This window comes from Paecilomyces variotii (assembly GCF_004022145.1).
Source record: "Paecilomyces variotii strain CBS 101075 chromosome Unknown C8Q69scaffold_5, whole genome shotgun sequence".
Taxonomy (NCBI): Eukaryota; Fungi; Ascomycota; class Eurotiomycetes; order Eurotiales; family Thermoascaceae; genus Paecilomyces; species Paecilomyces variotii.
Window position 1 is genome coordinate 205,443 of NW_021167144.1, and position 17,271 is coordinate 222,713.

Sequence of the window (17,271 nt, forward strand, 5' to 3'; positions counted from 1 at the left end):
TTATCTTTTCTGTTAGATTTATTACCAATGGTTTAGCTAGAAATCCAATAGATTATATACATAGAATATCAGTACAGTAGCGTAACAGAGAAGCACAGCTGAATCATTTTATGGCCTTCTGCCTGCCAATCATGAAAGAGGCTTCGTAGGCAGGCTCGTCTCGCGGGTCACTGGAAAGGTAGTTTGAGCATGCTGGAACCGTCACATGTAAGAATCATGTCAAGGCACTAATTGGGGATCATCTTCAGGCCTTCATTGATTGCTTGCCTCTAGCTATCTAAAACTATCTAAGCCTAGAAAGCCATCCTTTGTGGGACCGCTTAGCGGCCGGAAGAACCCACTTTCCGGGCCAATCGGCTACCAGGCGGAATCCCCTAGCCAACAAATCATATAGCCATTCAACGCGACGCAAAAAAAAGAAAACAGAAAAAAGAAAAAAGAAAATAATATCAGAGAGCATCTCACAGAGGAAAAGCGAGGGAGGCAAACAGCACCCGGGTTGGTCGGATACGCCGATCGCAGGAGACCTGGTAGGGGACACATAGTTCGGCGAAGGCACTTGGGGAGATAGTATGGATCCGAGTCATCCGACCGGTTTTTCATTGGAGGTCGGCAGCCCCCCTTTCTTTCTCCAACACTCTTCTTCGACCTGGTGCTTTTGGAAAGCAAGAGAGGTGGGGGTCGTGTGGGGCGCTAGTATTCCCACAGTGGCTGGCAATGGTGGACCAGCATCAGTAAGTAGTCCAACACGCCCTTGAGCAGGAGGTCGAACATAAGGACCCTCACATACTAACTGGGATGGCGGCCCACCTGAACTCAAGTGGATGCGGACCTTTCTGTATGGCGGCCTATTGCGACCAGGTATTAGTCTCCCCTTGCTAGTGGCACATGAATCCTGAATGGCTTATACACATAGTAACACTTGGTCACCAATAGCTGCCTGAACAGCATGCTGGCAGATTTGCAAATTGAAATATACCAACCTTGGATAAAAACCTTGAATGAGGCCAGTACTAGTGCAAATGCATGTCATGAATAGTTGCCTGGTTATCAACCCACGTTCGGTCCATACGATCCCACTTCTCTGAATCGATGTTAACCTTTGTCCGATATTGTCTGGGCAGGGCAGTACCCCTCCAAAATCCAATTAATGTGGATGTTTGCTTGTCTCTTGCAACCAATCGCAGGAGCCATACTGTGTTGTTGTATTTGTTTATACCTTGATTCTTTCTCAGTTCTCAGACTACTGCCTCTCTGCACAAATGATTATTGTAAAACAGGTGTCGATAAATTCTGACACGAAGATTGAAAGCCATAAATTCTAATATTACAATTCTTCTAGAAGTGAGGGTGGAGTATCTTGGTATGTAGCACCTCAATCTTCCTTTGATGAAGTTGTCATAAACCCTGAAATCATTATGTTTTATATTATTTACAAGCTTGCGAAGCCTGAAGCATTAAGATCGACAGCAAGAGCGTGTCAAGCTGCAAAATCTAGTGATGCATGAATCTATATGTGTAATAGTAGAGTGAGATCAATATTCAACGGTAGCTCAACGCCGGCTGTTGGTACCAGTTGAAGTGTCTCCACCTGTCATAGCACAACCACATGTTCGCGTTTCTAGTTTGAAGATCCAGACAGGACGTAGAGCTCCCGATCAGATCTGAATACTACCATGTAAAACTAAAATTAAGTACAAGCCAAAGAAGCCAGGTGAAGGTGTGAAAATGGAACTCGAAAAGATATACTTCTTTTGTAAATCCAACTTATGCAATAGGATAGGTTCATTGTTCCACCTACACTCGACAATCTACGAACCTTAGTTTAATGTCTGCCTTTAAAAGGGAGAAACGCTAACGGATGAATAAATTGTCCGGGCTACCTCTGATATTGTCAATTTTGTGCGAAGCACTACTTATATATACTACAGCTGAGCATGACAGATCCTGTCAGGAGCAACCTTGCCCTGTTTGTAATAGGCACAGGGCCAACGAGCGATACCAGACAACAATCATCATCTGGTATTCACTATACAGTCATCACTGGATTGGTTTTAAGTACAACTTGCCTAGCCATAAGGTTATTGACTAGGCACCAGATTCTCCGGAAGATCACCGCTGAAGATTGTGAGTTTTTTTTTTTTTTTTTTTTTTTTTTTTTGGCATTCTTAAACCCACAGTCGCACACATCCTCTTTGTTTTGTTCATATTGATATAGTTGTTCCTCTATAATCTAGCACCACAAAATATCATTTTTCCAGCCCTACAAGGCGTGCAAGGGAGGGTGGTTAGCCTATTATTACTAATCTTGCTATTGATATAATAGTGTGCCTTACTATTGCTTGGGTGAGTAGACTCGAAAGGCTTTGACCAAATTGGATGTATTAACAAAGCACGAGGGATTTTGCGTTGGTACACAAATTGTGATTCTTTGTACGCGGACGCTTCTACATGGTGAGTGAATTCTTGCTAACACAAGGTTCACATATTAGATGCTCTAGACCACGCAGGTTTAGGGCATCATATTGAATACCTCTCTGTACAAACGATCAGCACTTATGAAAAGGTAATCTTCTTGTATCATAATAATTTTGCTTTGCATGAGCTAGCTAATATAATCGAATAGCTCTTTCTTACAGCAGCGTGTCTTTTCATTACTGGAATATGTCTTGCGAGACTCGCACATCTAGTATTGTTTCACCGTTTAATGATTGCAAAAAGCTGGTTGCGCCACGCATTATACGGAGTTACTGCCTTCGTAATCATTGGATCGATAACTCTGGTTTTTTGTTTTATATTTGCCTGCCGCCCGATCTCGAAGGCCTGGGATGTTACATTGCAAGGTCAATGTATCAATCGACCTGCTATCCTAGTAGCTGTTGCTGTGCTGAACATTATCTCCGACTTCCTTCTAATCTTGTTACCTATCCCGGTCATCTCTGATCTACAGGTCCCAAGGTCCCAAAAGATTAAGACTTTTATCATACTGGTAATGGTATGCATGTGAGTGATATGAAAGAAATCCACACCTCTCCTGTTAGTTATAAATATATTATTGCTCACAGCCAGCTAGCACGTTTGTTGCAAGCGCTATCAGGCTTAGGTTTACAGTCCCTCTTCTGAGTTCTTCTGACCTAACGTACAAGATTGCACCTGTTGCTTTATTAGTGTACGTACCCGGCGTCCATTCATTCCTCATAGAAATTTTCTGACAATTACGAGAGTAGTGGTGTTGAGTCCAACTTGATTATAATCACAGCTACCTTACCCGCGCTCAAGCAATTTCTGTTTATCCTTGTATCTAAACTGGGTCTGGTTTCGGTAGGGTCGGATCTCTTGAAGGCTTGTAAGAGGGTGCCTCCAAGTGCAGAGAGAAGCTCATGGCAAGCTCCGAATATGATGATCGGCATAACTCAACCATTTCCAGGTTCAAGGACGCAGGAAGACACGAATTCTCATGACTTTGGGGCGCCTTAGCTTTCTCGTTTCTCTTGTTCTCTCTTTTCCTCCTTCTCCTTCCCCTCCCCGCTCTCTTGCTGATTTACTTTTTCCCATTGACGTGTGTGCTCATTATAAAGAGTACTTTAATTATTATAATGAATAATAGAGAGGGACACAATAATATATCAACCATCAGGATGTATCCAAACTTCGCTTGTTTTCTCTAAGTTAAGTTCGCCAGGAAATTGGCCTACTGGCTCCCAAACATAATCTTTAGGCGGCTGTGTAAGGCCATGGCTTAATATGTTTCCCGCGACTGCTTTATATACATACCAGGCTAGCGACAAGTGAATGTAGGGGAAGTGTATGCAAGGCAATGTAATGCAGACGCTCTTGACAATTGAAGAATAGCGCCGGTAGCTGACTATTTTAACTTGGGTTGGTTCATTATACATCCATTGAGTGTGATCATTAGGCTATGGAATAATCCAAGTTAGTCAATCTATGGAGAAATATGATTTGCTTGGGTCCTGCGCATCGCAGTTTGGTTCCGGTGAAAATCCAATCCAGATGACACCTCTGCGTTTGTTCCTACGCCGACTCCATTCAAATATAAGGACAAACAAACAAACAGCTACTGATACAACGCCAACAGAAATTAGGATGCTCCTTTTCTTTACGCCATGGGAGGTAGTTGTATTGGACAAGGAGTCTGATATAGCAGACGACGGTCCCACGATAGAGTTACCTGTGGTGGCGGTGGTATCTTGAAAGTTCTCGCTGGGTCTAATCGATGCTGAAGGCATAAACGGCCTATTATCATCAGGATGAGATAATTCATCCGTAGATGCTAAGTCAGAAACACATCCGTGCTGAGTTGAATGTGCGTAAACTGGATTCGTCAAGATCGAATCGGACATAACTGAGTGAGTCGATTCAGTGTCAGGAGAGACTTCGAGTAAGAAATCATTATCATGGTTGATTTCTGTTTCTTGATGCTGAACGGAACAATGGTTGATATTCTCGGGGCGTGAAGCCGAGCTCATCCCAGTGAATGTAATGATCTCGAAGTGCGTATCTCCTGCGATAGTAATTTGTTCACCAGAGCCTGAGTCTATTGTCTGAGAATTTCGTAATTCCTCTTCTATCCAAGAAGAATATCTGTTTTGAGTACCGACAGAAGTAGACAGTTGGCTACCTGAAGCATCACGTGAAGGAAGCAGCCTTGTGTATGTTTTCCAGGAATTTTCGATATCTGGGATAAAGGTCACATCTGGAAATGAAGTACTCCGTACTCGCTGACTAGATAGAAATGGGGTTGGCCCAGCAGTAGTACTTAAATGGAAGTTCCCTTTCAATGTAGTTGAATTAATTGGAATGACCGGGGTCGTGCCTTGAGAGCTGGCAGTTTTGATTGGGGTACGGGCGAATGCCAACAGGGCCATAATTTCTCCAGAAGTTGGAAAAACACTGATTGGTTCTCTTGTAGTGCTGAAGATGTTTTCAAGAGTTTCTGTAGTCAAATTCCATGAAATATCGCACTAATAGCAGTTGCCAGGTCGCCGTCAGCCTTCTCTCGGCCAATGGTGTTTGATGATCCTGTGCCGCTTGAAGTTGTATTAAAACCGCCAATTGCATCAATATCAACTGTGGTTGGTGGTACTTTTAAGATGCTCCACTGGTGGTAATTCTAGCTGCTTGGGAGGTTCTCCGAACGAGCAATCTGGGTGAGAAGCTTGAAGCTTTACTCAGGAGCTTTCTGTAGGTAGTGTGGCATTTGACAACGGACGTACAGATTTCCCTGCTAAGAGAGGCCCTCATATCAGTTTGAAGGTACAGCAACCTTTGGCATGGATGGATAGTGATGTATATGATTAGTCTTTATATCTTACTAAACAGGGAGAGACAGCCCCAATTTTCCCGTTTCTGGCTCAATAATACAACTGCCACTTACATGTATCTATTAGAGACATTTATTTTATTAGTTGGGGTAGCCCCAGCATCGGTTTCTCTAGCTACTGCGTCCATTATTGCTAATTTTTAGCAAGACGGAAACTGAAGATCTTTACTTTCTGGATGGGGTGACAGATAGGAAAGTAAAAGTGAAATTTGTATATCATACACCTGTTGACCAAACACACAAGACTAGATGATCCTAGTATTTGAGTTTACATAATGATTAGCGTTCTTGTGTCTCATCAGCTTCCTTTTCATGTTTTATAAAATATAGAGAGGGTTTAAACTATAGTTGGCATTAATGGAAGATGCACTATAATAGCACACCACCAAGAAGACAAGGACATTCTCATTTAGAGCAGCATATATTTTAGATAGATATTTTAGCAGTAATGTATCTTCCCAGCAGATGCCTGATACAAAATAAGAGTAGCAGTTTTGAAAAGGGCCCAACTCTTGCTGAACTCCACACCCCTCACCTTGCCCTAACATATAGTGTTTCCGTTGGTAGAGTGTTTAATAGTGAGTTAAACCTTGTTAACCCATCTGGCTTTACTCTATACCCGTCATATAAGATCACTTTAATAAATGCCGAAGACGGTTGATGACCTCAAGATTTGCTGGAGGAAGCCAAACTGGGATGTTTCCAGGCCCTAACCCCTCCAAATATGATAGGTTCTTGAAATTGAGGAGAAAGGTATAGAAAAACTCAGGATGAATGGAAAATATCACGGCTAGTATGACTTGGTGCGTAATTATATAAAGATATTAATCCACTGCCCCCGATGTCATGTCCTATCCTATTATCGCCAGCACTGCTCAAACCAGTTAAACTCGATATGGCACAAAGTTTTATATGGGACCCGAACACACCTTTGAAAAGCATTGAGGATGATATGGAGGATAGTTTAGATATCCAGTTCACGGACACAGAGTCTGAGTCAGAGCACACCGAAACAAATTCAGATAGGCTCTTTATAGATACGGAAGACGATTTCCCTACTGAGCATTTTGAAAAGAGCTATTCTCCTAGCGATACTATGGAAACATCGTCTGATGACAGCACAAGTAGCCAAGTGGTACGAATGCGCCTCCATACTGTATCTGGTCAACTTCTGCTCAATGCTCACTTATCCCAAGGATGGAGTAGGTATTTATGGAGACATATCGGTACTTGATGAGAGAGAAATAAGTGGTAAAGATGGCCCAGTGACGCAAATTTGGATCAATGGTTGGGTAGATGAGAGCATCTTCCGCCGAGTAATGGATATTATAAGAGGCGGATAATATGTACATGTTTTTATGTACGCGCATTTATACTGTACAGTACTGCACATAGCCATTTAATAGTGCAGGGATTTCCACAAAGAAGTGCAATCAACACTAAGCTTTTGAATTGTCTTCCTACGTACTAATCATATTTTCCTCCATGTTGCGTCTAGATTCGTAAGTTTATTAAACATGCGTCTACCTCTCTATAACGACCCTGTATCGAGCAGACTGCATGTTATAGGTACTATAAAATCATTGGAGACTAGTATTATATGCCGGTGGGCTAATATAAAGCTCTTGATCATGAGTGCTTGTGTTGACGGCAATTTCAACTATACAGACCCGTCCGAAATCGCCTTCCATATCCCCCACATACACGTTTGCTTTCAAGCCCTAATCCCGGAAGCTTAAATCTATTTATAGTTGTATATACGGCGTATAATTGGATATCTCTAGAAATAGGGTTTTACACTAACCGAATACAGGAGGGGATTAGGGTTTGAAAATCGACCTGAATGTACAACTGATGGAAGGACATTTCGGACGCGTCTGTACAAGATGTCTTAGCAGCTGGATCATCCTGCCAGCATAGTTTCTGGCGATGTATCCTTCACCAGCAAGTATATGAAAGTTGTATTGTGGCCCCATTGTCAGGACTCTGACCAAAATCATTTATTCAGTAACCCTTTCAAAAACTGAGAATGGGCGAGTCACTCGAGATAGGGACTCAAATGAAACTGCTAATCCCGCCTTAACCTATCCTGTATTGGGTAGCAGTGTAGTGATTCAAAACTGTACGTTCATGCTTTTCAATACATTGGAGCGCTTCAGTAGTCTGAAGCTAAATTAATCAACTTAAGACACACTGTCAAAGAGGTTGAAATTGTCGATTATTCTATTTGTACATAATATCTTAAGCTACGTAACTAACAAAGGTGCGCGGAGGCGTTAGGCCAGAACGGGAACTCGCGGTCAGCAACTTACACCAAGCATAATTCGGTACAACCCAAAAATACTGCCCAATAGTCAATTAAGTAAAGTAGAACAAATGCCGGCTTGAGCCCTTGTAAGGTATACTTGAAACCCTGTTTAAACCGCATCCTTTTGGCCTAGAACTAATAATAAGGCCTCTTCAAAGTAAAAAGTATACATATGATACAGCTATCAATGAGTAAGTATCAGTGTTATTTGCTATGCCATACCATTTGAGGTCAAAGCCGAGTGTCAATATGGAGGTAACCACATAAGAACTAGTATATTCTCTCATTTCGGGTTTGGAAACAGCTCTATGTGTATATGAGGTGGAGGACGATTTTGGGCGGCACTGTATCTTTTTCCAAAGCTTCTAGCAATTGCGATGGATGTGTCAACCGACGGAGACCTCTTAGGACGGATGAATGTTTTGAGTAAGTCATCCAAAGTACATTGGATGTCTTGGGAAACCCGGTACTAAAGCTTTGATATCCATGCTAGGAACCCCATAAATTTTGAGATTAAGCTTTATGTCGTTGTTAATCTTCCCTTCTTCAGAGGACAGTGCCCCAGTGTTTGGACAAGGTCCTAAGTGAATAGTAATATTTTTAAAATCTGCTGATAAAGATATTATCAATGAAGCATCCATTGCTTGTTTAGTAGCACTAGTAGGGGGGTCCTTGGATTAAAATTTTTGGAATGTATCTGTTGTATTTGGGAAGATGTTCTTGCCGGAAATACCCATATTTATAGGTGTGGATTACCTAGAGAAAAGTTGGAAAGAGATAATTAGACGAATAATAAGCTATTTCCAAACATAGCCCAAAGATTAATAGAGGACCAAAAAAAAAGGGAAGAAGGAAAAAAAGGCAAAAGAAAGAAATAAAAGAGGAGAAGAGGAGAGTGGGATACAGGAAAAGAATCTCCCTATTTCTTCTCACATATACAATCGGCCCATGGGCTATACAGTTATCCCAGCCCCTAAACACCTCGAGTTCATACTCATTGCTGCTCACCTCACGATCTTGATCTGGCCCGGTGAAAGGTTATCTGGCAGATGGGTTCTTTTTGTGATGCAGGAACCCCATCAAATATGTGAGTACTCTAAGCCATTCAAAAATGGCATCAAAAAAAGCGAAAACAGATAAAATAGTCTATTAGTACTCCTTATAGAACTCAGTCAATAATAGACGGTTTTCTTCTCTCCCATCTTAACTAGTTGACAGACTGTCTAGCCTGTATAGTGGTCCTTTTTACACTTCACCAGCAAGTTGGATATGCTTTGGTCCCGTTATCAGGAGCTTAGATGAACCACCTCATTGGGAACCTGTTGAGGAGGAAGCGTAACTTTGGTAAGATATCAAAACTACGGACAGATAACACATTGCTAAGGGTATTTTAAATAGATATGTGTATTGCATACCCTGTAAAGTTTGTATTGAACGGTTGACTATACTTGCTAAAGGCGATCAATTTAAAGCACCGGCCCAAGTTAGTAGCTTAATAGCGTGTCTAAATCCGAGCAGTTTGTCATAAATAGAGTGACGGGCAAAAACCAGTTGATATGACCGGGAGTTTGATGGTCTGTGTTGGTATTTAGTCGAAGGCTTTATTTTTTATTTTATTTTTTTTTGGCTGTCTGCCAAACTTTTGTTTTGTTGAACGCTTTATAGTGATAGTAGATTATAGCCTGGTGTTTTTATTAACGCGATTAGGAAGGGTTGACACTTGGTAAGGTTCTCGCCGCCAAAATTGGACCGACCGGAATTATGTGAGAAGGACCCAAAATCCACCTAGATTTAAACAGTGATATAGAGAATAGTTATCACATACTTAATAGTGATTGAGCTATAGAATGCTTACATGAGAGTCCTCTTAGTAATGGTCGTAGGCTCACACGACGAAGACAATGTAATGTATTGCCCAAGGCAGAGAGATTTTAATCCATATCTTCAAAAGCCCTCAGCTCATTCTTTTTTATCTATATATAACTGTAGAAACATAACATTCAAAAGCGATTATATTTTCAGTCTGACTATTTAGCATTAGTTCCTTCCAAATAAGCCAAGAAAGTGTATACAGCCAGGACAGAATATGACCTGATTGTCCTACCCTCTATTTACAGAAACTACGCATAGACTGACACTAACTATACAGGTTTTACAGATGTAGACATTATATAGTGCTCCAAAACTGCCAGATCCTGCTGCAGAACCCAACACAGCCTTAAAAGCGTCCCTCTCAACGGAGTCACTAAGCCCCATTCTTTACCCAGTCTGCCCCTTCCTCAATGTGTGGCTGTTATATCATCAATAGAAATGCCTAGTTCTATATAAGCCGCTCCTGCAGACTTCTTACCAAATAGCAGGCCTTTGGTACCTCCACCACTGTCTCTTAGAAACCGTGGTTGCAGAAGAAAGAAAGGAAACGTAGGTGGTACACTGAGTTGCAAAAACGGTGCCCAGGTGCTGTACTCTCTTCTTCTAATTTTGTGGGCCCTCTAGCCCACATATGGTTAGCAGTTTAAATTTAAACCAATAAATTCTATTAAGAGTTGATTACTAATAATAATTTTATCCATTTATAGCCTAGAGGATCCACAATTTGAAAGAAGAGAGTACAGCACCCGGACACCGTTTTTGCAACTCAGTGTAACACTGGGATACTATACCATATTACCATCTCAGAAATGGTTTGATAGTCAGACATTTTGAAATAAACAGCATTCCTTGAAGGCAAGCTCTATCCTAAGCGATTCAGCCTGCCATCATACGTACACTTATAAAGAACTAAATAGCAGCCGTGATAGGCGACCGGATACCAAAGAGGATTCAGTAATATAATGGTCTTGAAAACACAGATTACTAACTACCGAATTCATTTTTGCTGGCAGAAACAAACTTGATAAGGGGATGCAGCTTTGTCCGAACATAATTCTGTACTAGTGCAGACGCGGCAAGTAGGATAATAGCAACAATCATGGGTCCTAAAACATTTCGTAAAATAAAAAGGCCAATGAGGAAAAGGTCCATCGTATATACACCGACAAATAGTTGATTCAGTGCTTCCCAGTATAACAAGCCTGCGGTGTCCTCATTTGCTTCTAGTATGTAAATTGATTGATAAGCATGTGTTATCAGAAAAATTCCGAACGCCATGGTTCCAATCAGTGCTATAAGGGGGGAGATTATAGAATAGATAATACCTAGATATTCTTGTGTCAGTGGGAGCATAAACCTGGGACAGATTTAACACGTACCTATACAGATAAGGTTTGTGAAAACGGGATAGAGTAGGCTCCATCGCACCTCTTTTAAGGTATGCTTTTTTCCACCTCGTCTTAAACACATCCAAAGGCTGTCAGGTAGTCGGAGTAATATCAAAGCAGTTTGTGTGACAGTTTGCAATAAGAAGTAGGAATAGAAGTAATTTCCCGACTTGGGCAAATTCTTGGCCAACAATGCCGGTACCGATTGAACGTTGTTGGCAATCTCAGGGATCATAGTTGTTACGCCAGAAGATATTGAAACTACAATAAAAAGCTGAGTGTAAAGAAATAAAAAGTAATGTCTTTGTAGCAAGACCTCGACAGCTGGACGCTCGAATGCAATATAGTATTTCATCAGAAACTGAAGAACGACCGGAAAACAGTACATAAGGATGGATGCTGCCAATTGAGGAGCCAACCCTTGAATAGCACCTAGTTCTTTGTCTGACAGGTTATGCAAACGCGAGCCAATTGAATCCAAGTAAACAAGCTGTGACAAAAGTCCCGTCAAGGATATTGGGATTGCCCAAAATATGGCCAAAACATTTAGGGTCACGAGGATACTGATACTCCGCAGAGTTCTGGAAAGTTTGCCGTAGTAAGGGACAGGATCCAAGGTTTTTAAGTCAGTATCATGTGCTTCTAGTTCCAATGGTATTGAAGATGCTCTTGCTTGCAGCAGCAGATGAGCTGTGAACAAGTCTGAGAAGTGAAGTAGTGCAATACTCTTAATTCTTTCAATGTCTCTTCGCAGATTGTGAATTTTGCATTCAAGAACGGCTTTCTCTCGAAAATAAGCTATTAGTTTAGTGCTTGAGGGAACGACCCTTTTCCTAGATATATGTGGGCGTACTCGCATCATTGTATCAAGGTCTCGGAGAAGGGTTCTAAGCTCGAGTTCCTTGCCATCGCAGACTTCCTGCTGTGGCAGGATTACATCCACTGGCCCTCCATTAAAGGCCGAATAGATCTGTCTCAAAGTTTCGCCATTCCACGTTCCCGGTGGGATATTGGTAACCACTATTGTAGCTGCTCTTTGAGCTGAGAAATATTCATGAAAGTAGTTCTGCCTTGCCTTCACAACTAATCTAAATTCCACAAGTAGAAGACGCCAGATATGGATATTGGCCAAGGTTGCAGCGAAAATTGTGATCCACCATCTTATGTGCTGCTCTTTTTGGATGTTTGATATGCTGAATTTATCAAGGCCTCCAACATTTATGTTATTAGCAGTGTAATTCACTGGAAGCAGTATGGGAAGAATAATAGCAGTTATTGGCACGAAGAGCCTCACGGCCACCTGTAGTAGGCGCAGAAAGAAGCGACAGTCCAATGAAAGTCTACCGGTGAGTTTCGTATCATCTTTCATAAATTCCCATAATTGCTTAACCCAAAGAGTTCTGCCCTTGGGCAATGGCGAGAGATCAGGATCCGCTAAACATACTGGTTGGCTGCTGCTTTGTTAATATCTCATATCATCAATCTAACGAGTCTACTTACAAAAGCTTGTGGTCAATATCTTTCAGAAACGTGAAGATATACACGACTGGTATGAATATGCTTCCAGAAACAGCCAAAGAGATCAAGAATGACTGAGTAGAAAGACCTTCATTCTTCTGGGCTTTTCCGGCAGCGTCGTTGACGGTCTCATTCAAAGCCGCAAGATCCATATTATAATACCAGTATTACGTAGGACCTGGAGGTTGATTATCAGCTACTGGCGCTCTATTTGAACAATATGCCAAGCATTCATATATCTCATTGTTCTTAGTGGCCCTTCTTTGTTGAGGGCCCAAGAAAAGAAAGGTAACAACCGTTACCGGGGCTCTATTTGCAGAGCATTCCTCACCGTTTATTAGGCCGAGTATACACTTTTGCATGTCAGCGTAAAACTGACTTCTGAATGGTGTCCAAAGAGGAGGAGAGGACAAGGACGGTCGGAGATAAATGGGGGGTAATGAGGAATGCATATAAAAGCTCTGTATCAACATCGCAAGAGTTGTATGCAGATAAGTTTAGAGTAAAAAGCATACCCATTGCATACAGCAGCCTTTGAACGAAGTTGCAATCGATGCATAATAGTTTATATCTTCAATAATACTTACACATTCAGTGATCATACAACAACTCTACAATGCTGATAAGGGTAGTAATTTACTCCATTTTCGTTTGTCTGGGTGGGTGTCTCATTGTCAATCACGGCGACGTTGATTTTCATTATATCATCCCATATACATCCCAGAGAAGTATTCAGTCTAGGAGCATAGTGAGAACACATCTCCTGCCAGGTCAAACTTTACCAATCACAGTGATCACGCCAACACCGGCTCTCCCGAGAAACAATAGCTCAAGGATTCCTTCCGGGATTTTCAGAGGAAAGCCTGCATTTAGTGGAGCTCCTTATCCCGTTAATAATACTGCAATTACCAAAACTTCCCACAGGTCTGGCTACATGCCCATGCATTCAAGTAAAATAAAAGATAACTTGTCTTGCTGCAGTACCAGTACATATCACAAAGCTCCACTCGCTACCTCGAGTTCGCACAATCAGGGTACCAGCGTATATGGCCTGCCCCTAATACCAACTAGTTCTTCCAACCCAATGGGAAGCACAGCAAGAGTGTCAACCACAGCAAGCTTCAACACTTCAATGCTAGCTTCTGATGCCGAGTTCCTAGACTCTCATCCAGCACTGACAACAGCCCTAGCTTGTATTGTTATATACCTAAATATATTGTTTCACTGATATAGTTGGTCCAGGGGTCTGTGTACCATTTGCGCTCTTCCGTATTCCTGATTCCGAAATACTAACTGATATTATCTTGCTGTATGGTAGGTTCATATGCAATTTGATCACAAATGATAAACCAGGGCTACGCGAGAATGATCTTTTGTAAAGCAGCAGGTAATCAACCAAGAGAATTTTGTGGAGAAAGAGTATGAGGAGTTGGGACCACCATTTAAGCTACAGGTCAAAAACCAATTTGGCTATGCTGTTACAAAAACTGTCGTTTCAGAGGGGCCAGACAGGAACTGGTATTGCAATGCCCAGTGCCCTTCAGATTGATATTGTATTGCACAGGGTATCAATTCTGTGGTAGTCGGGAGGAGGCTGACCTGTTTATGTATTTGCACTTGGATCATTAATCCATTTCTTAAGAGGTTTGGCCGGCTCGTTGAAGATTCGTTGATTATAATACTGCTCTGCTCGAGTATGTTGTACACTACGAGAATGTCGAGATAGTGTAGACCTGTTTCTACCATACTTATAGACAATTCTTGTACTGCATAATTTATCATTTTCCCTGGTAGATAATTATTCATTATAACAATTTATACATGAGGCCCATAGGAATGCTCTACAAGTGAGGCAGCGTTTATTGCATTAGGGTTGGGGGGAGAAGTCAGAGTCTTAACATTTGCACCGTTTTTAAAATCATCTGTACAGACTGGCATTTCGTAGAAATCTTGCAGGTAGCTTGCCCTTGGCGAAATTAAAATATGTGAATATACGTCCGGTAAGTTGAGGATATGATGCCATGGTGCCCCACGGGGGCAAGGATGGATAATAGAAGGTAGACGTTATTTTTTCGTCCACCAAGCTCCGAGGAAATCCATCCGAAGGTGTCCTATTGATGGCACTTTTGTAAGCTCGGAAGATGGTTCGCGCATCCGAAACCCTGCGTGACGGAAGATTGTGACTAAAGTAGGTTCAACGAGATTGTTCTTCCTAGTGATCGGTCATCGAAAATTAGTGAATGGTCATATAATTGGGTATGGTACGTAACACACTTGGAACTCTCGTGTATCTCCTCAACCCACAGGCTTATTTTCCCCAGGAAATGAATCAAAAGTAAATATACTGGCACCGGCCAGGACCCATGACAATGACCTATGGAAATGAGGGCGGCACCAAAGACTGACTCCGCATATACAAATTGGGAGTTCACGTTCGTAGTAAATGACCGGGTTGGTCCCATGGTCCCGAGAAGAAAGATTAATGCACGTGTATACACAAATCCATGCAGTGGCATCATGCTATCATGGTAGTGAACAGGATTCTGGCTGAAGTAGGCGCGCACCACCAGGACACTTCGCATGATGGATCCTGCCTGATACGCCGGTCCTATTTTCACCAATTAGACACCATAACTTATATGCTTTCGTGGTTATTCTAATTGAGTACTTACTAGTGTGGGGGGGATAACCATTTGGAAGGTCCCTTACCAAAACAAGGGAAGTATAGGAGTGTATCCAGCAGGATATCACTGCGACTATGGAGCACTGGAAATTTCCATAATACAAGATAACTTCAAGCACACCTGATAACACATGCCAGATTAATCCTAAGTCAGGTTAGCCTGGTTGTATCACAACTTCAAGTTCATATGGCAACCTTCATGGCGAGGTCGATATATTCTTCCTCTGTTAAGCCCATGATATATGGCAAACACCCCATACAACCCTAGAATAATCGCATCGGAATCAGTACTCTGTACTCGTTTCACTTCCATTATGTTCTGGCGATGTATGTGGCTGGAACGGATTTAGGAAAAGGCATCAGAATCTTATATTTACAATCAATGAAAGAAAGGACATGAGACTGTAGAGAGGAAGTCTCGCATTCGTGTTCAGATATGTTAATAAAGATGTGCTCTGGTCCTAGTAGAAGCATGTCACTTATTAATTAGCTTGTCGTGTTCATCTAACCGCCCATGCGGAACGGTTGTTAGTCATTCGTAAAGAGCCAGCAACTGTTCAACCAACGATTGCGTCGCATTTTGCTTAGCTGCTGAACAGTTACTCAACCTAGGAGTAAACCAATTTACAATATGATACTCTAAACAACCCCTTAACAAATCACGAAACTGAAATTCAGATCATGGCAGATTGTAACGATAAATTGAGACCGACTAGTATAGGCAGAGGTATTGCTAGCATATGTTTGATGAACGTGTCCATCTAATTATACCTGATAACAATATTCAACTCTAAGACTCATACTCGCCTCAGATGGTTTTGGCAGTGCTTATGTGGATACGTCAAAATAGCCCGTGAAACTCTAGTCATCCCTGAAACAGTGAACGGTCCAAAGTAAACTCTGGAATCTAAATAAATTGCTTCTTAATGGGTGCAATACGACAGACCACACCATATTCTCTGGCATTTACAGTATTGAAAGTGTCTATCGACAGTCACCTGATAATGGAATCGCCAACTGCTGCTGGTTGTGCAAAATGGGACAAAGTCAAAGGTGATATCTTTATGTGTATTGCTAGGTCCTCGAAAACAGCGGAGCCGGCTGCAGCATCCTATCATGATCTAGAAAAAGATCACTCGTTTTCCAAACATATATATGCTGGGGGGTTACAAGCTTGTGTCATTGTCCGCTATCAGAAAAGCCCTGTCGGTAAGCAACTTGATGTATTCAGTAAATCTTGACCATCGGCTAACGGCAGCATCCTTCTAGGCCCATACGACGAGCTTCTATGGATACCTGGGGCTTTTAGACTTCCAGAAACTGGGAAAACGGCATACCGAGCTACACGAATCTATGTTTCGGATGAGAACGCTGTGTATCAAGGTTTGTGGCAAAGCAAATTCCGATCGCAGTGGCCTATGAGAAAGAAAACAACAAGCAAGCTAATATACCCTTCATCAGGCCGTAGCAACTGGAATGTACCCAAAACGGTAAGTTTAGTAAATGATTTCTTCAAGTGAGCTCTATCTTAATTGACATGCTCGTTGGACAGCTCGCGAGGTTCGAATTTACCGAATCCGAAAGCAATCATCTTCCTTACAGCAAGATAAAAATATCAACCCACAAAGAAGGCGAGCTTTTTCTGGAACTAAAATTGATACCAGTATTTTTCAACTCGCGAACAATACTTCCTATTAACTCCAAATTTTTCCCATTTAACCTAAGATTTGTATTCCCCCCGCTTCCGGAAAGCAGAGATAAGCAAGAAGACAAGCGGGTGGGAACAACAGAATGGAAGCAAGTTTTTTTGAGTGTTACGGGAAGGGTCGGAGTCGTCAAAACATCCATTTCACAGACATCTGGAAATCTTTTCCCTGATTTGGGCGGAAAATGCCACTGGCTATGGCTGAAGGGTGCGGAAATTCGAATTGAGGGGTTCCCCTATCACACGGCCACTCCTAGTGCTCCACATAAGCAAAAGCATTAGAATATTGAGGTTGACGATTAATGCAAATCATTTAATGCCAAACTAAGCAGCTTTAATTCAAGCCTTGCAATACATCTAGAGCATTTCTAAGAATGTATACAACACACGTACAGAGTGTTCAGAAAACCGGACTACCTACTCTATATTTTCTCGAGCTTACAATGCCAAGAAAGC

At 41.9% G+C, this 17,271-nt stretch overlaps 6 protein-coding genes across 6 annotated transcripts; 3 read left to right on the forward strand and 3 right to left on the reverse strand.

The window, feature by feature from the left end:
* Positions 1-1,937: 1,937 nt before the first annotated feature.
* On the forward strand, positions 1,938-3,477 carry C8Q69DRAFT_520247 (hypothetical protein; the record flags this gene model as incomplete). Its single annotated transcript, XM_028633490.1, has 8 exons — positions 1,938-2,127; positions 2,327-2,346; positions 2,400-2,433; positions 2,493-2,566; positions 2,627-3,003; positions 3,074-3,169; positions 3,228-3,346; positions 3,428-3,477. 8 exons carry the CDS (start codon positions 1,938-1,940, stop codon positions 3,475-3,477), a joined length of 960 nt encoding a protein of 319 aa, XP_028485058.1.
* A 461-nt stretch (positions 3,478-3,938) lies between these two features.
* On the reverse strand, positions 3,939-4,886 carry C8Q69DRAFT_444325 (hypothetical protein; the record flags this gene model as incomplete). The annotated part of the gene is made up of 1 exon (XM_028628990.1): positions 3,939-4,886. One exon carries the CDS (start codon positions 4,884-4,886, stop codon positions 3,939-3,941), a length of 948 nt encoding a protein of 315 aa, XP_028485059.1.
* A 1,350-nt stretch (positions 4,887-6,236) lies between these two features.
* On the forward strand, positions 6,237-6,684 carry C8Q69DRAFT_506773 (hypothetical protein; the record flags this gene model as incomplete). The annotated part of the gene is made up of 2 exons (XM_028632833.1): positions 6,237-6,476; positions 6,538-6,684. 2 exons carry the CDS (start codon positions 6,237-6,239, stop codon positions 6,682-6,684), a joined length of 387 nt encoding a protein of 128 aa, XP_028485060.1.
* Positions 6,685-9,676: 2,992 nt separating this feature from the next.
* On the reverse strand, positions 9,677-12,579 carry C8Q69DRAFT_401924 (hypothetical protein; the record flags this gene model as incomplete). Its single annotated transcript, XM_028627943.1, has 4 exons — positions 9,677-9,756; positions 10,511-10,846; positions 10,901-12,360; positions 12,410-12,579. 4 exons carry the CDS (start codon positions 12,577-12,579, stop codon positions 9,677-9,679), a joined length of 2,046 nt encoding a protein of 681 aa, XP_028485061.1.
* Positions 12,580-14,610: 2,031 nt separating this feature from the next.
* On the reverse strand, positions 14,611-15,423 carry C8Q69DRAFT_486493 (hypothetical protein; the record flags this gene model as incomplete). Its single annotated transcript, XM_028631908.1, has 3 exons — positions 14,611-15,035; positions 15,100-15,255; positions 15,306-15,423. The coding sequence occupies 3 exons, from the start codon at positions 15,421-15,423 to the stop codon at positions 14,611-14,613; spliced, it is 699 nt and encodes a 232-aa protein (XP_028485062.1).
* Positions 15,424-16,041: 618 nt separating this feature from the next.
* C8Q69DRAFT_254147 (hypothetical protein) lies at positions 16,042-17,260 on the forward strand. The gene is made up of 4 exons (XM_028626598.1): positions 16,042-16,319; positions 16,380-16,493; positions 16,572-16,600; positions 16,663-17,260. Exons 1-4 carry the CDS (start codon positions 16,115-16,117, stop codon positions 17,095-17,097), a joined length of 783 nt encoding a protein of 260 aa, XP_028485063.1. The 5' UTR covers positions 16,042-16,114; the 3' UTR covers positions 17,098-17,260.
* The last annotated feature ends 11 nt before the right edge of the window (positions 17,261-17,271 follow it).

Coding starts and splice junctions, on each gene's coding strand:
- C8Q69DRAFT_254147 (XM_028626598.1), top strand. CDS start 16,115: ATGGAATCGCCAACTGCTGCTGGTTGTGCAAAATGGGACAAAGTCAAA. Junction 16,320..16,379: donor CTATCAGAAAAGCCCTGTCG/GTAAGCAACTTG, acceptor GCATCCTTCTAG/GCCCATACGACGAGCTTCTA. Junction 16,494..16,571: donor TGAGAACGCTGTGTATCAAG/GTTTGTGGCAAA, acceptor ACCCTTCATCAG/GCCGTAGCAACTGGAATGTA.